The sequence below is a fragment of the Watersipora subatra genome, chromosome 1 (assembly GCF_963576615.1).
Source record: "Watersipora subatra chromosome 1, tzWatSuba1.1, whole genome shotgun sequence".
Lineage (NCBI taxonomy): Eukaryota > Metazoa > Bryozoa > Gymnolaemata > Cheilostomatida > Watersiporidae > Watersipora > Watersipora subatra.
The window spans coordinates 76,325,992-76,348,422 of record NC_088708.1 but is presented as its reverse complement, the minus strand read 5'-3'; the positions used below and the strand labels follow the sequence as shown (position 1 = coordinate 76,348,422).

General features: G+C 37.5%; 3 protein-coding genes across 3 annotated transcripts; 2 read left to right on the top strand and 1 right to left on the bottom strand.

Moving 5' to 3' along the window:
- The first annotated feature begins 604 nt into the window (after positions 1 to 604).
- On the top strand, positions 605 to 2,769 carry LOC137409173 (dual specificity protein phosphatase 3-like). The gene is made up of 4 exons (XM_068095545.1): positions 605 to 719; positions 889 to 979; positions 1,581 to 1,801; positions 2,077 to 2,769. The coding sequence occupies exons 1-4, from the start codon at positions 605 to 607 to the stop codon at positions 2,286 to 2,288; spliced, it is 639 nt and encodes a 212-aa protein (XP_067951646.1). The 3' UTR covers positions 2,289 to 2,769.
- Positions 2,770 to 2,953: 184 nt separating this feature from the next.
- On the top strand, positions 2,954 to 9,154 carry LOC137402396 (ubiquitin-conjugating enzyme E2 U-like). Its single transcript, XM_068088898.1, has 8 exons — positions 2,954 to 3,195; positions 3,744 to 3,825; positions 4,249 to 4,439; positions 4,963 to 5,089; positions 5,607 to 5,789; positions 6,721 to 6,817; positions 7,366 to 7,484; positions 8,596 to 9,154. Exons 1-8 carry the CDS (start codon positions 3,130 to 3,132, stop codon positions 8,703 to 8,705), a joined length of 975 nt encoding a protein of 324 aa, XP_067944999.1. The 5' UTR covers positions 2,954 to 3,129; the 3' UTR covers positions 8,706 to 9,154.
- A 215-nt stretch (positions 9,155 to 9,369) lies between these two features.
- LOC137402402 (putative ferric-chelate reductase 1) lies at positions 9,370 to 22,228 on the bottom strand. Its single transcript, XM_068088903.1, has 6 exons — positions 21,989 to 22,228; positions 21,456 to 21,592; positions 18,532 to 18,635; positions 10,177 to 10,298; positions 9,599 to 9,668; positions 9,370 to 9,534 (listed from the first exon to the last, which is right to left on the bottom strand). Exons 1-5 carry the CDS (start codon positions 22,188 to 22,190, stop codon positions 9,637 to 9,639), a joined length of 597 nt encoding a protein of 198 aa, XP_067945004.1. The 5' UTR covers positions 22,191 to 22,228; the 3' UTR covers positions 9,370 to 9,534; positions 9,599 to 9,636.
- Positions 22,229 to 22,431: the final 203 nt, after the last annotated feature.

Genomic DNA, 22,431 nt, shown 5'->3' with positions numbered 1-22,431 from the left:
AATAACCTTCAACATTAAAGTCAATAATAACCTTCAACATTAAAGTCAATAATAACCTTCAACATTAAAGTCAATAATAAGCTTCAACATTAAAGTCAATAATAACCTTCAACATTAAAGTCAATAATAACCTTCAACATTAAAGTCAATTCCATAGAATCAAGTTTCAAAAGATAAGCCAGCACAAGACTCATTGAGACTGCAGACAGACTCATTGAGGCTGACTAAACAAGTGCTAACAATTTTAAAAGGAATGATTTTGAGTAGTTGCAATATATCATGCATATTTTAAAATATTTAGCAAAGTTTAGATAGCATTACTTTTTTTATAATATTATTAAAAGCTATGTAGTAGGGATCAGATTCGTATAATAGTTTCGGCACGAAAAAAACAGCGAGAAACAACGAAAAAAAATTTCAAGAGCAATTGCTTGTAAAAGAACTCTATTTGCTATTATCACTAGCTGTGTACTCACTAGCTGTGTTCTTCTGCTGCAGCACCACTGGGACATTGTTAGGCAGTCGAACAGACAATTAAACAGGCATATCTCACCAATTAGGGTTATCGGTTACAAAGATGTGTATATAATAATGAAATGTAGATATGGCAGCATCAGTATCCAAGACCAACACTTTGCTGCCTGACCAAGAAGCTACACTGCAAGAGCTACACCACATTCTAGATGAAGCTACGTCCAAAGAATTAGACAAGCCAAACGGTTGGTTCAAAATACTTCTATTTTTTAATGCCAGTTTAGCATGTGTCATGCACTAGCAGTTTTCTCAGAATTATAATGTTTCGGTGAAAGAATCTTGACATATTTACCTAATATATCTGTGGTTATCTGATTTGCCATTATTGTAGTAGATTTTGACTGTATTTTGTAGCAAAGAGTTTTCTAAACGTACATCATGGTGCTTTAGTGCCAATGCCTGATGAATATAACCTCATTTCAGAAGGACTTTACATCGGAGGGGAGTAAGTATGCCAGCACATGGTTTAGGTTCTTGCAGCTATAACTATGTAACCATAATTACGGCTTCAGAAATTGAAAGCATATTTTTGAAGACACAAATTCTATGACTTCTTCTATACACACCATGTTTCCATTTGTCTCCAATTGAAAACTTGATCTTTGCTGAATTTATAAATGCACTGTAGGGCTTGTTTAACAAAAGCTAATCAGCACTCATTTTATTTTTGCCATTAAACCTTGGAAAATCTTGCAGTACTATGAAAAAGGTTGCAGACAAAAACATTAATATTATCTCATTGCTGTATTCTACATTCAGAGCGAACATTTGGTTTTAAGGCTATATGGTGAGACCACTCAGGCTTTCTATTTTCCTGCAAACTTATGCCTACACTGATTCTGTACTCAACCTGCTCTTGTTGCTTTCTGCTGACAGCCGTTAAAACCTTCGCATCTACCCGGACATTCAATCTAGCTATTGTATTAACTTCCTAAGACTTTCTCTCCGTAAGTTCTTCTAATGTTTGGTGCATCATATTATACCTACTTCATTCGTTCTATAAATAGGTCTGTATGAATGTATGATATTTCATACTGGTATTGCAGAGCGCTTGCCAGAGATATCAGCTCACTCGAGGCAAAGGGTATCAAACATGTAGTGAATTGCTCTCAGGGACGCAGGTTTGGTCAAGTGAACACAGGTAAAGATTTCTATGAAGGTTCAGGAATACTGTACCATGGGATACCTGGTCATGACAGCGTAAAGTTTGATATCTCTGTCTACTTTGAGCCAGCAGCATCATTCATAGAGGAAGGCTTGAGAAGTGGTGGGTGGCTCAGCCTTAGTGAATGCGAAAATGCTTTGTTTTAGATGAAGTGGTCCATAAACCATAAAACATTCTGTTCTTTTTGGTGTCATCTTCATTTTATGTCTGTATCCCTATCATATTTCAATATGATTCTGAACTGAATAGGTTTTAATTACATAGGTGCCTTTTTGTTGAGGTTTACCTTGTCGTTTGCATTTTGGGTTCTGATGAAAAACTGGAGTAGTTTTTACTAGTTTTACAAGTTGCAGACAAGTCAAGTTTTTGTTCTGCAGGGTCTGTATATGTACACTGCCATCAAGGTATAAGTCGCTCAGCTACTATTCTCATAGCCTTTCTCATGCTCAAGCGAGGAAAGACAGCTGTAGATGCTTTACAGCAAGTGCTGCAGTACAGGCCTGTCCGCCCTAACAATGGTTTCCTTAAACGGTTGGCTATATTTCAGACAACTTTAACGGCTGGTGTAGAAGGAACAACCAGCAACTGAATGTCTAAGCGCTTCTGTATTTAGCAGGCTGTTTTTCAGTCTGGTTTCTGGTTTATGACCATGGTCGCAATTTTATAATTTATTTAATACATATTTTTCATAAAGCTTTTGCACTTTCTTTTTATTTGTTATAAATTATATTTTAGGTTGTCTTATGCAGAAGGAAATTGTTGAAATAAATTGTACATTTTATCATGAATTTTTGCTCAGCAAATTTTTCAAGTTTTGTAAATAATTAAATTTTATTTCTAACCAATCAAATTACTTTTTCTATTAGACATAACATGATTCAACACAAGAGGAGTTACACAATGTTGCTTCAGCTAATCCGCCCACAATGCACCACAAATTATCATATTTTAGAGTACAACTGGTGTGTGTAATTTTGTGTTTGTGGCCTCACAAAAATAGAACAACATAACATATATTGCAATTTCTTACTATTGCAATAAAGTTTGTTTCAGCACATTTTATACCTTATATATCCACACGCGAATACCGGTAATTATATTTAAATAAAATATTGTTTTATAAACTGGAGTTGTCTTCTAATAAGTAAGCGGGTCGTCACTCTCGACGAAGCTCTTTATTACTGCGACACCGGAAGCCGAAGTCATCCCGTTGACAACCAAATGCTTGGCAGTTTCGGTTTTGGTTTGCCTTTTACGGCCGATGCTTACATCATTGAACTATTCGCTCGCTTTAAAAATAAACATTTTTATCGCTATATTTTAAATAAGCTGTAGTCGCAATAATATAGTAATCAAGTTTGTCTACAAGCCAAAACGCTCCTTATTATCAGCGTGATATCACGATTCATGCGTAGTCTTAGATAACTGATATGCTGTCGCGGTCACATCTACTGATTGACAAGGAGCTAACCGGAATTTATAAATCCAACCTTTGGGTATGTCAAGCAAACGTTATTAAAATCTCAACTTGATGTACAATTCATTCAGATATGTCATAATACGAATCTAAAATTTTGGTAAACCTGAAGGTCTTACATGATGGTTCATTTTTTGACAGTTTGTCAAAGCTTTCAAAGCAAGCTGTCAAACAAGCTGAAAGCTTATGCAACAGTCGGAAAAGTAGAGAAGTACGTTTTGTCAATGCTATACAATTTCTTTGGCTGTATATCATTGGTTTTGCGTAGCAATATTTTTATGCTTAACATACATAATAAAAAAGCTGTTAAAATTTGTAGTTAAAAGTAAACTACAATATCAAGCAATTTAAGAATTAAAGAGTAAAGCTCTACTGTAAAACACTCATTTATAGTCTCAGCATTAACTTACACATTTGACATAACATGTTTACAAAAGAAAGTAGTAGTTGTATAGCGTAAAATTTATAAAACTGGTAGCATTAAACTAAGATTCCAGTTATGTGTGGTTATTTCTGCATCGAAGCTTTTGTTGTATTTGTCACAAGCACAACAATTTGATTTTGTAGGGTATTGAAGTTTCTATAATCAATGACAATATATATGAGTGGTCAGCAAAAATACATGGCCCGATAGGAACACATTGGGAAGGTAAGAGGTCAATCTTCTAGTGTCACAATGTTTTAGAGTAATCAGTACCAATCACCACACTATTTATACTTGCACTGCAAAAAAGAACTGATTTTAATTCTACACTGTCATAGAGCATGCCAAGCAAAACTTTACAAAGTCATTCAAAACACGGTAGTTATATTTACTGATAACCAATGTAGTTTGTAGTAGTCCAGTTAAAATTAACAGATGAGCCGGTCTCTATACTGACTAGTGGGTATATATGTCTGATTTGTAATAATTACAAAAAAATTCATTAATTTCAACGTTCAAGCAGTGGTATGGTATTGTTTAATACAACATATATTTTAATTACACTTATCACTTTACAACACGTCCAGAGCTCATTAGGTAGAATTCCTTGTATAAGTTCAAACTGCTTTTGAGATTTTCTATTTACAGGTGGTATTTTTAGAGTCTATCTCAAATTTGATGAGCACTACAATTGTCAACCACCACGAGTTTGCTTTCACACCATTCCATATCATCCTAACATTGATATGATAACTGGCCAGCCATGTATTGACTATTTGGATGACTACAGCAAATGGTCGGGAAGTATAAAAATAGCCTCTGTTCTTGTACAAATACAGGTTTGTTTGTATTTCCTTTCTTTATTACTCAATTGCATTGCTTTTTTATATTCTACCTAAATATGTTTTTTCAAGGATCTACATGCCTTATTATAGACAACTAAGATAAAACAAAACATGGTACATGTAATGTGGTGGACTCTACCACATTACATGAGGGGTTTCTGTCTCAAAAGTGTACGAATTTGCTAGCATTTACTGTCTGTAAGGTTCATTCTTACCTATTATGGTGAAGATAACTCTAATGTTGTCACAGTCTTGCTGGTTGCTCAGTTTGCGACTGCCATATCTATGTTGATGTATGCAGAGCAACAATAGATTATCGGGCAGCAGATTTGGCTTTTTTCCAATAATCTTGCAGGTAACTAATTTTGCAGCCGGAGAGCTTAGCTGTTTTTACGCGTGGAAGCGGCAGAAATAGTTATCATATATAAGGAGGCAAGCTTAGTTTACTAGCCTTAGTTTACTAGTTTACTACTTGAGTTACATAACTTACACCTGGTTTAGATTCGTTTTTTTACAGAACATGTTGGGAAACCCAATACTTAGTCAGGCGATAAATGCAGAGGCTGCTGACATGCTCATCAACTCACCTGAGATGTACAAAAAAGTGGTCAGTGAATGCGTAGAGTACAGCAAGCAGATTGACGGTAGGCATGTACGAACAGTTGACTGCTACATGAATGAAGGGAGGGTGTCTATATATGAATTCCTTAATTAAAATTAACCTTGAAGAACATGCTTGCATTACCTAAGCATGGATGTGATTATCTGACTGTATGTTGTAGTATTCCTGTTCAGCATATATAATTGGGGCTCTAATCATTTATTGTATAACCAAACTATCAGTCTTGAGCGCTGTGAGATCAAAGCTAGTAGCAGGCTACACGCCCCTTGCAAAAATATAGTGAGCTAAAAATAAACACCAAGGATTAAAGTTATAAAGCAGTGTATAGGATATGATTGCATTGAAGGCTGCATTTTGATCTATCAGCCATCCTAGCAGTTATCCGCATCCATTGAGGTCTGCCATCATCAGTTTTGGAGCTGCTTATTTTCAAGGCCTCATCTGTATGTGTTACTTGGTCTAGTTAGTAATATTGTTGATTTGAATGGATGCTTCAGATCTCTCTTCCCTCGCACACAATGGCATACTTGATGATGCAGGTGCTCGGTTTGACGAATTTCAACTTAGACAGCATTCGCTGCAACCGAGAGAGGATTCAAAAGCACAAGAGCCAGCTCACGCAGACCAAAGGGCAAAGGTTACAAAGTTATCGTTTGATGACTATTTTGCTCAATGGAATGGAATCGCAACTACTAAGCCTGCACCAAACACAGTGAATACATGTGAGAGACTTGCTCGTGAAGTAGCCATATTTGTGGCTCACATTTTGATTTCTGAGTTCCTATTCACAGTACAATGAAATTGGATTTCTATAAACCTTAAATCTGTTGGATCTTTACCAAAGCATAATGTAATGACTACATACTCAGACCTTTAATTTCAGTAGCTGTTATAGACCTTTAACCTCAGTAGCTGTTATAGACCTTTAACTTCAGTAGCTGTTATAGACCTTTAACTTCAGTAGCTGTTATAGACCTTCAACCTCTGTAGCTGTTATAAACCTTTAACTTCAGTAGCTGTTATAGACCTTTAACCTCAGTAGCTGTTATAGACCTTTAACCTCTGTAGCTGTTATAGACCTTTAACTTCAGTAGCTGTTATAGACCTTTAACCTCAGTAGCTGTTATAGACCTTTAACCTCTGTAGCTGTTATAAACCTTTAACCTCTGTAGCTGTTATAAACCTTTAACCTCTGTAGCTGTTATAGACCTTTAACCTCTGTAGCTGTTATAGACCTTTAACCTCTGTAGCTGTTATAGACCTTTAACCTCTGTAGCTGTTATAAACCTTTAACCTCTGTAGCTATTATAGACCTTTAACCTCTGTAGCTGTTATAAACCTTTAACCTCTGTAGCTATTATAGACCTTTAACCTCTGTAGCTCTTATAAACCTTTAACCTCAGTGGCTGTTATAGACCTTTAGCCTCTGTAGCTCTTATAAACCTTTAACCTCAGTAGCTGTTATAAACCTTGTCTAGTACTGATGCAAGGGGAGTATGCAAGTTATATATGTAAGGTTATCTAGCTTGTCTTGATTAATAAATGAGCAGCGCCCATAAGTTTTGCTGCTGTCAAACACTTGCTGCTGTCAGACATCTCGCTCTCGCTGTTGTTTACATGTTTTAAAGCTAAATTAGATATTTCTGGTTGCAGATCTTGAGACAGTAAAGGAGAACAGCAAGCTGCAGCAACTGCATTATGGAATGTCTACAGGAGAACTCCTTGAGGAAGACTACGACAAGCAAGTAGAGTAAGTAACTTCAACTGTAAAGGGCTGTGAAAGACTGTGAGCTAAATAATAAATAAAAATTAATAAATAAAGCTAATCTTAACATATAAGCGGCTGTATAATTTTGTAAAACCCTGTAATTTACCGCTTTGTTGGCACTATAAGTCAAGGTTGCCTCAACTATCTATGGAATTACTCTACTTTACCAAGTTTTGTGCTTGTGTTAAATTCTTAGACAACTTAGTTTAGTGCTGTTCTCTAATATCTCCATGAATTATTTGTAAAGTTATAATCTATTTTAGCTGTAGCAATGAGAAAACCTGCCAGCTCCTGTCAACCCGCTATATGGCTGCAGACTAATTACTATATAAATGACGGTCTTCAAAACAGTTTTTGTCATCAGATAACTTTATGACTCACTTTGTCTTTTTGAGCTGAACACGCCTGTCATGGTTGCAAAGCTAGATTGTTAAGAGTTGTCTTCTCATTCTCTGCATTCTATGACTGCCATGTGTGGCAACTGAGTTTGTGAAACCGGCTAACACCTTTTGCTGTTGTTGTAACTTTAGATATGATAATGTCTACTATGGCTCCATCCACCAGAGGCCAACTTTCAAGGAGAGATCTACTTCAGACCCCAAGTTGGCAAAAATATCTCAGATGAGGAAAATATATCTGCCTAAAAAACGTAAGCTTTTGACAAAAATTGAAATTTTTTCAAGCCATCTGGTTTAGATGAGAATCAAACCTTCGAATAAGTTAAAAAAACTATATGGGAGTATATTGAAGAGAAAATATGATGAAGCGTAGATGTACATAATAGTTCATTTCCAACTATAGCATAGGCTGTACCACTAGGTGATTTTGCTTATAGCCTGGTTCCCATATCGAATGTGGGACCCCGACGGTAATCTCATGCAGCAAAATGCTTTTCAACGCTAGGCTCGGCAGCAAATGTTCACACAAAGCTCCATCGCTAATAATTGCATAAAAATGTTCGCTCACCAAGCCGCTTCGAAAATGCTGACCTTCACCTGTACAGTGCATTTCGGGAAGGTTTTCCCTGTAACTCTTCGCAACAGTTGAACAGCGCTGAACTCTTGCTTTGACCGCCGGCGGTAGCTGGCAACTACCGAGGTACTCAGTGCGTAGGTTCACATTTCACTGCTGATAGGCCTGCGGTGCTGTCGGCGGCGATGCTTGCGACATATTTGAGAACCAGGCTTTAGGTGGAGGGGCATAGAAAGGTAGCATTCTACATGTCACTATGATACTATGATATAGAACAACTGTTTTGGTTTCATGTTACATTTCTTATGAGCGGAGGGAGTTAATGCCCTGTAGGTCTATCTATCCAATATGCTCAATCGTGCGTTAGTTCAACTGGCAACCGACTAGCAACACTGTGAATAGGTAATGAGATTCATGGCAACTGCATGTTCATCAATCAACTTTCTGTAGACTCAGTTGAAGTTGATTAGTGATCTGCTACCGGGTCTATCCCTGCTGACTGCCAAGTAGGGAGCTTTGACTGCAAAGCAGGCAGTTTCCAGCTCTCACGCTTGTACAAAATGCAACTAGCTTTGAGTTAGTGCCATCAATAATAGTCTGGTTGTATGCGCATATCAGTGGCAGGAGGTTAATCTCGTTAGTAGACTCACTGTGCTGATTAGCGCATGCATACTAGCCTATATTTCATAATAATTTGCTATATCTAGTCAGCAGGTCAGCGCACATGAGTGAGAGGACAAATTACTCGCACAAAGAGCATTGGTGTCACCTTTCCAAATTTATTGCAGCCTTGCCAACGCCGCGATCACCGAGGAGACACTCAGACAGCGAGGGGGAGATAGAGAATCTTCTCGCATGGACTCAAAACCTCAACCCAGATGATGTCAGCCATTTATGAGTGACTCCGAGCTCTCTGTCATGCAGACGCAGTGTTGCCTAATATTACCATAGTCAATCTTGGTCTGCTATCAGTTGCCATATGGTATGATAATGTGTCTTGGTGCCATCTCGTCTTGAGCAACACTAGATGAACAACTAGCTATGCCTGATTGACACACAAGATGAACAACTAGCTATGCCTGATTGACACACAAGATGAACATCTAGCTATGCCTGATTGACAAACAAGATGAACAACTAGCTATGCCTGATTGACAATCTCAAATTATCTCTTTCATATCCACCATGAATGATTTTATAATAGTCGGAGTGAGGTTTCCAGCACCATCTAAAATTAAGCACTATTATTACACACGAAGACAACCACAGTTATTATTCTTGCTAAGACGCTTGCACTGTGAGAGATCGGCATGAGTAATCAGTATATGGAGAATTATCAGGTGAAGCTGTAATAAGGCCTAGTGGTGTAGCGTTAGCGTTTTTGTCTTGAAATCTGATGCACGGATTTGATTCTAGTGTGAAGCAATCTTTTTTCTTAACGTGGCTACGGGCAAACGCTTCTTATTCTAGTAAAGGTTTTCAGCAGTTGTACAAGTAAGTAGCACATTCAGTAGCACATTCTGTAGCAATATGAGTCGGTTAGACCAGACGTCCCGCACATTGTATAGGGTGCTTACGCTATGTTGTATTTGATGAGTAATAGAAAATTTAGCAAGTAATTGCGGATAACAGGTACAGGCAATGAAAAGTTTGGTGTCTATGAGTAACAATGTTGTTAGTGTAAAATATGATATATTGTAATATAGTGTAAAATATATTATATTACACTAACATATATATATATATATGTTAGTGTAATATAATATATGTGGAACTCAGTGATGTATTACATCAGGAACTATCTGTCCTTGACTCCCTCGAGAGTAGGGTCACCAAACAACTCGCTGGGCAAGCAGCACACCTGTAAGTAAACAGCTTTGTTATTAGTTTAGCCACAGTAATTAATCTTGCAGCGATACTTGTAGCCAGAATACTGTCTGAAGATATTATATTACTAATATGAAAAATATTATTCATATGAACTACCTTCATATTACAATAAGTTTTAGCTCAAGATGGTCTCATTCTCAAACTTGTGGTTTTTCAATGCAATTTAAATAATTTTTTAAAAATTTAGTGTAATCTTCATTTTTAACAATTTAAAAATGAAGATAAACTGAATTTAGAATGCAAGATTTTTGGGCTAAAACTTCTTGGATTATCCCTATATATTTTATCAAAATACTGGTTGTTTTCAGTTAATACATTCCCATGAAATTTGAGTATAAATTTAACCAACAGTTAGTCGGCTTGTTTAAACTTTGGTGAGCTACTGTGTCAGCTACTGTGTCAGCTGTTAACAGCAAATATATGAGTAGAATTGATGAAACAAAAAAGCTTCTAATGACAAATTGGTTTCCGTAGCTTACCGAAGATAAGAGTCACGTGTCCAAAAAGATTCATTGCTGAGTTGCCATTGTTGCCATCAAACATGACAACTGCGGATGGTTCCTTCACCCAAAACGTTGCAAAATCTTTTACAAAGGTAGAGCTGTAAATAAAAGGGTTTCGTAAAGGATTCATGACCGTGTTACAACGATGACCAGGCAGATAACTTTGCTTCAATTTGATGCTACCTCTTCCTTAAATATTCTGCGGTCAGTTATTTTCAAAAACTCTCAAACTACGATTACTAAACATGGACTGGTAAGATTAATGGCATGTTTTTTACCAAACTCATTGCAATAGTCATATATCGCTGAATTATTCAGGTCAATCGTTACCCCACACAGTATATCATGAAGGTAACAGTTTCGAAATTGGTCACTTGAAGCTGCTACGCACTATGAATAACAAATATTTTTATGGACTTCTACCGTATTAGTTGATTTATTTTCATGAAATTCTTATGACTTAGTCAGCTTATTTAGAGCATTTTCTATCCAACATTCAGTTCTCAGGCTCTTACAGATTGACTTGTTTGAACAAACATGAAAGCTTAACTGGTGAAATAGCCATGTGGTTTTATTTAGTTGTTTCTAAGACTGTTCTCGATAAGTTAAGGGGGCCCATAATCTCTGCCATAATTCCTCTTTTTAGAAGATTTTTAGCCAATAAACTAAATTTCCTAATTGGTTTCCACATAAAAGACTTGCATACCCAGTGTAAATAGATTGAGCAACTGAGGCTGGGATATTTTACCTTTTTGGAACACATGTCTGGTTCCACAGGCTATTAGAAGTTAAACTACTAAGTTCAAAAACAGTAAAAACATAGCTTCAAAATTTTGAATTGAAAAAATGTCTTCAAAAGAACCAAAATTCTGAAATATAATGTAATTTTAACATATACTTTTTATATAAGAACACATATGCTGTCTCTAGAGTCTAGACAAACACATCAGATTGTAACACATGTGCAATATACAAACTGGTGATCAGTTTTCTCTCTGGCATGGCTTTGCTCTATTCTAGCAATTTTGAGTGCATTTTAATGAGATTTAATAAATAAATAGAAAACAAATGTTACATTTAGTTTTATTATTTGTGTTTACGTCTGAATCATCATTTGGTTTCATTTTTAGTATTCGTGCAGCCATTGCATTACATTCCTGTCTTTTTGAAATGAATTGTTTTTCATTGGCATCATATAGTGTTAAATGATTAGTCTGGGCTGCATCGCTCGTACCGCAGGTCTGAAGTTTGTATGTCCACCTGAAGAATTTCTTACCTGCGAAGCATGACTGACAATACCATTCGCTGCCAGAACTTTGATGCTTTTCAGTAGGACCATTCTCAGCCCATGCTGACTATATGGGTGCTTTTGAATTTTATACCCAAGTTTGGTCATCAACAAAAATGCGTCTACTCCTCATGGTATGAATTTATGTAGACGGGTTGTGAACATTATTTTGAAGCTAGTTGATTTTCAAAGCGTTGACAAAGATGACCAACTAACAAAAACATGTGAATACTTATTAACTGGAGCTGGTGAGTGCTTACGAGATGGCTGTGTGTATAATTGTTGAGGAAGGGCTTCCAAATGGTTCAAGCGTCATTAAACTCAACAACAAGGTAACTGATTGAGTAGTAGATTTGAATGATTAAAAATGTACGGAGGAGTTATTTGATGTCATTATGTGCCATCAAAGTGTCTGTCACTATGGAGCTTGTTGACAGGATTTGCTGTAACTATTCGATATTTCGAAATTAGTAGCTATTCATGTCTATATTGCAATTCTATCATCTTGCTAAAGAGATTGCTTGCTGTAGTCATAAAATATATGGCAGAGTTGGTTAAGGTTTTCTGAGAAGCTAAAACTGGGTGTGGCAAAGCTGCCAATATGAAAACAAACCTTGCTCAAAAGAAGAAAAATCTATCAATGAAACTTTGTTCACTTTTTCTTATTGCAGTGGATGAATTGTGAAAAGTAGTAATACAGCGGGTGAAACGTGATAAACACCGCTCTGGGCTTTTCTGTCAGCTGATAATGACTGTTTCCATGACTCGCATAATCCGCATTATTAATTCGACCGATCCGCAGGTTGAGTTACTTGGCAATTGGGCGTTTCAATGAACACCTGGCGATGCTGGATTTAACACTAGTACTTGACCCGTAGGTCAAGTATTAGCCTAATTAATGACTCTATAAATAGCTAAGCAGTCTTGTCACGCTTAGCTTAGCAGCGATCGTTCGGAACGTTGGCGCATTGAGACCGCTGAAATCGAAATAAAGACGACTGAAGCGTCAAAATGTTTTCCCACGACCAAACAAGAGTGAAACGATTGATTGGGAGAACCATAGACCTATTAACTATACTAGACTGGGCAATGCGAAGCCACGGTGTCCTACATAAATAGCCACATTCTTCGCGACGTAACGTCAAAGCTTTGTTCACTTGCAGCTGGTCAGGCAAGCGAGTCATCATTGTTTACATTGAAAGAATGACAGAGGACAGCTTTGTTGCTACATGTAATTTGACATAACTACCAAAGTACACAAGATATTGGTTTAAAATTTTAGATGCAAAGCTTATACACTATGCATTTCCTACCCTGCAAATTTGTAAACATAAAGTGGAATATTTCATATGTAAAGTGCGAGTAAAAATGTATATTGATCTATTCAAAAAATATTGCAAAATTATCAATGTTGCCCTATGCTATGGGCTAACATGTCAGATAGCTAGGTGTACAAACTGATTTCAAATGCATACACACTGGTAAATGGTACACTGATCGCAGTTACTATGAACATAAATGTTGGGTCTTATGGTGCGTTTACACTGGCCGACACCGACTCCGATTAGGTGCCAATACCCCGACTCAGACAGGTACCTCCGACATTTCACGCATGGGTGCCGACACCGACTCCCACTTTACATTGCAACGATCAAACGATTTTTGTCGGTACCAACAGCCAATCACAGCGTTTCGCCGTTCTGACCTTCACCCGACCACGCGAAGACGAGTACACATAAAAATCAACGCGCTTGATGTGGAAAATTATATCCTAGTACTACACTACTACTACTGCTCCTACTACTACTGCTAGAAGCAACTACTGAATGCCAAGCAATGAATGAATGATGAGGCAATGAAAATCCGAGCAAAGAACTGTACGTACAGTTCTTTCGTTCGAGTAATTATAATAAATAAAATGAATAATGAAGAAGATTGAATGGTGAATGTATATTTGTGGTAGTAGTAGTGTGATGGACGCCGGGCCAACACTTTACACTTCTTGTAATTATTTGTTTGTATATATTTTATATGTCTGTAAATATTTTATTATATGAGTTGTCCTTTTTATTCTCTCTTTATTGCCTTTTTATTGTTGGCCTTGTTACTCGTTATGCTATCTATTGTCGTCGTTTATGTTGTCATATCAACGCACTAGCCGGCCTAATTATTGGCCATTTAAACATTGCTAGCCGGTGTTCTCACTCGGTCCCGTTAGCCGGAACGGGCAATTTTATTGTATATAAGGGAGCAACGCTCACTTAGTAGACAGAGCAAATGGCCGTACGCTCCTCAGCTAGTGAATTTCCTTCGCTAATAAAACATTGAATGAAATTACACGCAATGTATTTCTGTATGACATAATCTAAATCGTGCCAAGTAAGGACCGGCAAATTTCTTTACAGTGGTATTTACAGTAGTACTAGTAGTAGAACTAGTAGTAGTCGTACAACTGGCTATTCACTTTTAATTAAATTAAAGAAAAAAACTTGATTTTTTGGTACTCTCGCGTTCACATCGTTGCTAGCCATGCTGGTTCACTATTAAAAAGAGAACGAGGGAAATTTTAATAACAGTCTTCTAGCCTCTCATTAAACCTAGCCCTTTCGTTTCATAAACTTAGCACTGTCATTAAAGCCTAGGCTCATTTAACTAGAGGCTCCTAGCTTCTGATTGGCTGATGAGCGTCCGACTTGTCGGTGCAACCGGGCACTGCTGGGTAGCTCCGACACCGACTTTCAGATCGGTGCCGACACCGATTTTTCTGTTCACACCTACCGACACCGACTCATCAAATTTGTCTGTGCACGACAAAATCGGTAACAAAATCGGCCAGTGTAAACGCACCATTAGGTGTTATGCAAACAGCATCAGAAAATCGTAGAAAACAAACGACAAATGGTACACCTTTATAGACATATTGTGACAGGCTACACATGACTAAAGACGACCAGTCGGCTGAGCTTTGATCTAAGATTACTCTTGTTAGCTGCTACCTTTGTAGCCTCATGGTGAATTCTAATTCTGACATATCTGGATGTGTTAGTTTTAACTAACACTGCGCTGTGACTTGAGCATGGAAATTCCTGATGCAAATTGCTTTGTAAAACCAATGAAAGAGTCTTCATGACTACCAGCTTGTGTATGTCTGCAGTGATTCCTTGTAAGTTGACACACTGCCATATGATCTGAGCCAAGACATATCTTTTTGATGACAGGATGAGGTGTAAACAAACCACCTCTACCTTTTACACTGATAAGTGTCGCATCATCCCTGGTGCGTAAACCTGGACAGGAGGCCATAAAGCTGGTGCAGTCATTGCAGTTGAGTTTTAAGCTTCGTACCACATGACCTGCTAAATAAATATCATATGTTAATATTATTATAAAAAGTATATGTATCAACCATAAAATAAATTTAACTACATCTCACTGATTTGCTGTAGTATTATTTCAAGCCACTCCGCTACCTGTATATCTGTTCTATACACTAACAATAAGTGAAAGTAGCTAATACCAAAATACATGTACATACCTAAATCATGTGCCACAATATGGGCAGTCATGCAGTTTAGCACATGCAGCAAGGCTGCAATGTGTGCCAGATCTCTTGTTTTGTAGAAAATTTGGAGGAATTGGTTGTATTTACCTACCGATGTACTCCCTTATGTCCGAGACATATTTTGACAGATCGATTTCCAGCCGTTCGTTTGATTCCAAATAATCATGGAAGTTATCGTCACTTTCTACATGAATTTTTCTTCGTTTAGATGAGAGAAGTAGGGAGCAGGAGCCATCTGAGCTATCACAATCAAAACAGTTAGCACTCGTGCTAGGTGTGATGTCTGTTTTCACTAGTCGAGCTTTCAGTGCAGATTTGAAGCTACAGACATCTGGATTATTGTTGAAACCTCCCTTGGCCCGAATCCTTGAGGGCAGTGTTTCTATATGCTCCTGTCCAAGCTTGTACAGAAGTAGATACTTGGCCTCGCGAAATGTTTGAAAAATTTAATTCCCTATTCCAAGGTACAAGGTACGCTTATGTAGAGGGTCGGGAATTATCTCTTCAGATTGCTAGGCGACTGTTGGCTCTTCATAGCAAAGTGAAGGTTCCAGGACTGGCTCATCTCGGTCTGGTGGAGATGATTTAGATAGTGTTGGTCGGCATAACAGTCAGCTATGCTTTAGTTGAGTCGGTTGTAAATATTTTGGCAGAGAATCAAATACCCTTGGTACGGCAGTAGGCTTTAGCATGGCAGCCATCGTCAGACCAGGAGGTCTGCAGGAGATCACTGCCGAGCGCGGAGTATTTGGAAGGCATCCAGTCCTTACGTTTCACGGCGTCTATCCACTTGTTACATATGTCTAGGTGTTTTTCTTCCGATGGAAAGGTGTGGAGACTGAGTTAACTGTCTTTTGCTGGAGTATTAGAACAACCAAATGCACAGCAAAAATTTTTACTTTTGTCCTGCAAAATAATCAGTAAATAATTGCATTCTTATGAGACCATCATAAAGTAAAAATCTTTTCATTGGGTTTAACTACACTTCTAAATATAGCACAGCCATCACCATACTCATTTACTAGCCTATGTCCACCTGCCATGGTGATGAAAAACTTCATGAAATGGGCAACACTTCGTCTACTTCGCGGTTGCCACCTCTTTGTGCGAAGCAACTTTTCAAATATTAGTGCCAGCAATGAACTTTAAGAAAAATTTTTGGAAAAAACTTATTTGTATGCATATCTCGGAAAAATCCGCAAGATTTCTTGCTCTTCATATCTAGATACCTCTCACAACCACACTTAAGAACAATTGGAGTAAAATTTACCTTCGAATCATTTCCAGTGCTAGTAGTTGCTCCACTCTCTATGGCTTCCTATTTAAAACTATGGCCTGGACTAGGCAAAGTGAACAAAGCAACAAAGTGAACATAAACCTATTTTCTGATGCTGTTTGCATAACACCTAAGACCCAACATTTATATTCATGGCAGACTGCAATCAGTGAACCATTTACCAGTGTGTATGCCTTTGAAATCAGTTTGTACGCCTAGCTATCTGACATGTTAGCCCATAGCATAGAGCAACATTGATAATTTTGCAATATTTTTTGAATAGATCAATATACATTTTTACTCGCACTTTACATATGAAATATTCCACTTTATGTTTACAAATTTGCAGGGTAGGAAATGCATAGTGTATAAGCTTTGCATCTAAAATTTTAAACCAATATCTTGTGTACTTTAGTAGTTATGTCAAATTACATGTAGCAACAAAGCTGTCCTCTGTCATTCTTTCAATGTTAACAATGATGACTCGCTTGCCTGACCAGCTGCAAGTGAACAAAGCGTTGACGTTATGTCGCGAAGAATGTGGCTATTTAAGTAGGACACAATGCTGAGCCGTGATGCATTGGATTGCCCAGTCTAGTATAGTTAATAGGTCTATGGGGAGAACTATGATAAATGCACATGTTCACACAACTCCCGAAAAATTATCCGTTAATGGCCGTCACCAAACCCTTGCAACGATATCCTATCAACAAATTTAACTATTTTTCAGTAAAGTCGTTTAAGTATAATAATGATACAAAACGCATACAAACCTATTTAAATATGTTACCAAGCCTTTGAAAGGTTACCGCAAATTCCTAAAACTAGCCCATCTGATCGGATTATACATAAATAGACAGATTTATTAGGACGAAAATCGTCACAAAACGCTTGAAAAGCTTCGTTTAATAAAAGTTAAGACAGGAAATTGAAACGCCGAGCGACAGAGAATAGAACGATAAAGTCTTGCCACAAATCGCCACAAAACGCTTGAACAGCTTGATTTATTAATAATTTCGACCGACCTACGAAACGCCAATAAAGCCGTGCGATAGATAGTAGAACTGTTTACTGTGTACTGTTTGAGGTGTAGACCGATTTACAGGTACGAAAATGTGGTACACAGTTTATCAGCCTACGTTTTTGTCCAATTACCGAAGGTTTTTCAAATTATCTAGAACATCAGCCAGATTTCTTTACATCTTATCTACAAGGTAGGGCGTTACTACAACGCCCTTTTATGACAAGAATATTTCTTTATTTCACTCCAGTTTGCATAAAACTTCCAGACGCGTAAATGCCAACGCTTGCTCTCTGTTACATATCGCTGTTAAAACCATTCTACATTCATCACAACATAGCCAACTTTCAAACTGTATATTACACATCAGTTTGCCGTTTAACTTTTAATATCGTATTTAAATTACGTACAGTAGGTTAGGTCTACAGCTTGAATTAATATTTATTTTATTATTGTAAAACATAAGTTTGAGATAGTTAATTATTTATTTTATTAATATTTATTTCTGTTACATTTCTGTTATTTCTGTTGCGCCTTTTTAGAGTCGTGCTCCCTCAAATTTATTTTATATCATCTCAAACAATTCTCATTTACATTATACTCGGTCAATTCCTGCTGAGAACTACTTTTTCAACAACCAACAGTACCCTTTCTTTTTTCCATTATTATTTTGGTCGTGGGCTGTATGACAGTGGAATTTCTAGTTAATGTAATAGCCAACGATATTGCAATGCGCATTAATCTCAAGTACCGTTTCCATGATTCGCAAGCACGATGGATTCGATAAAGATTTGCGGATCGCAAAACTCGCTTAGTTTGCGAATTTATGCGGATAGCTTGCGGATTTATGGCGTTTCCATGACGCGGATATCTTGCGGATTGGCTCTAATTTGCGAATTATGCGGGTCATGGAAACGCAGTGATTGTTCAAGCAGCAACTTGCCGCGAAGGTAGTTTGTATACCCTTTTCGAGGCAAAAGAGCCAATGATTTCTATATTTCTGATTTTCTGTCAGCGATGCAGTATCCAAATGGTGTTGTTGACAATTATTTAGGGGTATGCGTGTGGAATCCAAAAGCCACTGAAGCTACAATGCATGTGGCCTGGGCTATAAATATCTACCTATTCCATAGGAATAACTAAGAATAGGCATAGGCAGCAACATAATAAACATATATACTTACTAGAAAGTCAGGTTGCCATTGCCAGTGTTGGGGGCAGTCCAAGTTAACTCTATTTGATTCTTCGTTGGATTGCTGTTGTGAAATGCTAACGTGTGGGTAGCACCCTGTATTAACCAGAAAACTTGTGACAGTAAATTTTTAGCTTACAGCCTTACACACAAAGATGATAACATACAGTATGATTGACCAAAATGTTCTCCCTAGTAGTCTGTAATGGACACTAGAATCTTGGTCCTAATTCACTTTCTGCTAAAGATAAGGTCACAGATGCTGACACTGTTAATTTCAGTTCTTGAGGAAGCAACCTTTTGTTAGGGTGACATCAGAAACCTGCATCCTATCATACTGGTGAACCTGAGAGAACTGCTAGGATTCATTTGTATCATAATAAGTCACATAGTACATAGCAGCATATGGAAAAGTGTATTTCTCTACAATGAAAAAATTTCTAAATACAGAATTTGCTAACTATCTTTATAAACTGAAATGTATTTTAAGTTAATTATAAATCATTTAGAAGAAGTGTATGCACAATTGCGTTATCATTCCAAGAATTTTGACCAAATTTGAACGTTGTATATAAATGCTGACCCAATACAATAACGATAATAGTGGGAAACAGACTCGGTAAAATTTGCAAACATTTACTTGATAAGAAGGTAGATCAATAGTTGAATTGGTTATTTTTATGGGAATATTACAGGTAAACTAAACAATCGGCATACAAATGCGAGTTTCGCCTTTCCTGTTGAGAAGGTAACTCTCGATAAGAAGATTATTCCGGTACAAAATCCCATGTAAGTGAAAGATTAACGACATTTCAAATATAATACAATAATATATAATAATATAATACAATGCGTCAGATCATATTACTGAGCCACTTCTAAAACAATGCTAATATCTTAAATAAAATTGCGTTTGATATAACCTATATGAAAATTGGCTTTGGTTTTGTACACAAATGCTTTTGGAAAAGCGTTTAAATGGTCAACTTTTTTGAAGTGAATGTTTTGCATGTTTTGGATCATTTAACCACACATTTATAGATAACATAAACATTAAAGGTCTGAAATATCAAGTGACATTGATTTCCCTGTGTCGTCGACTTGGGTTGGTAGCAGAATTAGTTGCATGGCAAATGGCACTAGCTCGCCCCTCCAGCAGTAAAAGGATTAATGAGAATAACTTGGAAACAAGGTCTATTGCACATTTGTTTTTACACGGATAGGATACGTAAACGATTTGGGAGTGGTTTTAGTTTGCTTCCTTTCTGCTTCTCAGTTTTGAACAAATCTCCCTGAGTTTCTCTTCTTTAAAACATCCATTTTATGCTTGTGACTTCAAACAATACATACTATGGATGAAAATACCATTGCTGAAGCAATAAGTTGTGAAGGATGGATGAAGCCATGACAGCCATCAAATGGCGAGCCAGGCTAGTTTATTCAGGCGTAACAAATGTCGACTTGACATGTTGACAAAAAGTACTTCATAATAGTCGCATCTCATTTCCTTCATTTCCCCCCTTCTAAAAGATGCCAGCAAGAGCGGAGTGAGAGCCTGTTGCCATAGCAACTTTTAGCTAACTTGCAAAAGGTAGAAATTATTACTTTATCCTATTCTGTCAGTCTGTCTATTAAGCTGTGACAATACTTACTTCCAATAGGCTAAAATATTATTGATGATATTGATGAGGGCACAATTAGCGTTTTTAAACTTTAAACTTAAAACAGTGCTTGCAATTGAAATAACTCTATTTACATTAAAAAAACAAAGAGACCATCTGAAACAGCCTCAAATAACTTCACTGAAAAATATACAGTCAGTCTAGACATTAAAAAGGCAGAAACTCTGTCTAAAATATTATATAGCGAACATCAGCAAGCTTTATAAGCCTGGGTAGTCGATAGTGCATTATGTGCTGTCTGTGCCAAAAAAACATTGACCTGCCAATTCCTTGCTAGAGTCTTTTAAACAGACCCTCCCCCCTATTTGTAGAAAAAAAAACAATTTGGGTCAAAGAATGTTTGACATAAAATAACTCTTGTTTTCCTTCTTTGAAACTAGTGTTCATAAATATCATGCAGGCCTGCATATTTTGTATCTGTATAATTTCCTGCAAATAAAAAATGGGGGTCATGCAGAGCTGTTGCCATCCAAACACATCCTTCAGTCCAAGAGTAACGTTCAAGTGTTGACCAGGTTAGGCGATGAGTAGCCAGAATCGTCGCCTGCGATGTAATCTGCTGCTCTCACTGCTACTTTTAAATGTCGATTATTCAATTAGCATATGATATTCTCAGTTTAAATGTTCTATCTTTCTATCAAGTGAATTTTTATAAATTTTATCCAATCTATTTTCTACTATTATTATTACTAATACGCTGGCAATCCCACATGCCATAAGAGATCATCATATGTGATAAGTATGCCCACAATTATTCTTAGATGTGTAAAGGTGGTAAAATGACGCAGATGGTAGCATGCATGCATGGTGAGCTGGTTATCTGGGTTCGATTTTTGTGCAGAAAAATCTTTTTTCTAACGCTTTTAGTGTGGCTGCGGAGAGACGGCTGGCATGGCTCTTACTATAGTATTGATAGCATTGTGTTCTAGACAGCAACCTCCTGAGTGGGAAATGATATGAAAGAAACAGATGCAGCATCCAAAGGGGCACCTACCAAGTGCTATTTCCTTATTTGGGCACTGCAAGTTTTTTTTCAAAGAAATTACTTTCAAAAAATATTGGAATTCATTATCATTAGCTAGCTGAAAGCGCTATGCAAAACAAGATAGAACTAGTATTAAAATGCTGCCAAAACTACTCTGCCTACATAACAACTGTTGAAGTAATCTTGACCTACTTTATAGAATGGTCTTTGACCTCAAAACAAACAGCCTGGCATTTTGTAGTGACTCACCCCTGTGCATGCGGCTTTACTCAACTCTTCACTGTTTTCCGCTACTGCAGCAAATGATCCGACAGGCGCAGCTGTAGGATCATCCTCAGGCAGAGCCGCGACTAGAAACCCTTTTAAGTCATCTCCTGCCAGCGTAACTGAAAAACAGCAGTTGACAAATTATCGCTGACTTCACGGCTGCCCAGACAAGCCATGACATCATTTTATAGTCGAATAGCTTCTCGCACTAAGCTGCCATTTTTGAGCAACATACCAATTACTGTTTACAAAATAGTGGCATTTTAGGGAATACCGGTTACAAAAATATATGTATGACTTTCACCACATTCCAATTTAACTACTACTACTAGCCTGTCTAGTCACCCAATTATACTACTTGGTGTTAAGTGTAAATTGTTGAGCTTAACTCACCAAAAACTTGGCTTGTCATTAAGTGGCTCATGCAGAGAGGGTTTCTGGATGCAGCAGTGTGTCGGGATATTGAGAAACAAAACATTTGTTAGTTATGTATATTTGAATACAACTTTAGTTACCTGTAATAGAGCTTCCAGCAGAGTATGTGGTAGTGCTGAGGGTAATGGTGTAGGGTATCCCGCTGACTTGAGCAGCGTTGCCTCCATGCTGCGGCGCGAAGGCTGAATCTGCACAAGCAGCAATATTTGCCCCAGCAGCGTTTCCCTGTACATAGGGGCAAACACAAGCGAGAAGAACGAGCAGGGTAGTGTGGACAGCCATTGTACTGGTTAGATAGCTAATGAAGTGCTTGTACGCATGTAATATCCTTCCTTTTGTGGACCTGCATTTTCTGATGGCTAAGCCAATCAGCACACAGTACTGATGCCGTAGCCCTGGTTGGCTGTAGCCTTGTCCATAGCCAGTCTGTCTAGCGGGCGCATAGGCTAGAATTCATCATATTTTTATTGGCCAGCCATGTAGAGTTGTGTACTGCTATGTATCTTTAGAAAGTGCGGAGTCA

Bases quoted from the DNA above. Each gene is read 5' to 3' on its own strand.
- LOC137409173 (XM_068095545.1), top strand. From the start codon at position 605: ATGGCAGCATCAGTATCCAAGACCAACACTTTGCTGCCTGACCAAGAA. The intron at 980-1,580 runs GTAAGTATGCCA...CTGGTATTGCAG, and splicing joins GGACTTTACATCGGAGGGGA to AGCGCTTGCCAGAGATATCA. The intron at 1,802-2,076 runs GTGGGTGGCTCA...TTTGTTCTGCAG, and splicing joins AGAGGAAGGCTTGAGAAGTG to GGTCTGTATATGTACACTGC.
- LOC137402396 (XM_068088898.1), top strand. From the start codon at position 3,130: ATGCTGTCGCGGTCACATCTACTGATTGACAAGGAGCTAACCGGAATT. The intron at 4,440-4,962 runs GTTTGTTTGTAT...GTTTTTTTACAG, and splicing joins CTGTTCTTGTACAAATACAG to AACATGTTGGGAAACCCAAT. The intron at 7,485-8,595 runs GTAAGCTTTTGA...AATTTATTGCAG, and splicing joins AATATATCTGCCTAAAAAAC to CCTTGCCAACGCCGCGATCA.
- LOC137402402 (XM_068088903.1), bottom strand. From the start codon at position 22,190: ATGGCTGTCCACACTACCCTGCTCGTTCTTCTCGCTTGTGTTTGCCCC. The intron at 18,636-21,455 runs GTGAGTCACTAC...TGGTTAATACAG, and splicing joins GTAAAGCCGCATGCACAGGG to GGTGCTACCCACACGTTAGC. The intron at 9,669-10,176 runs GTAAGCTACGGA...GTTTACTTACAG, and splicing joins ACACGTGACTCTTATCTTCG to GTGTGCTGCTTGCCCAGCGA.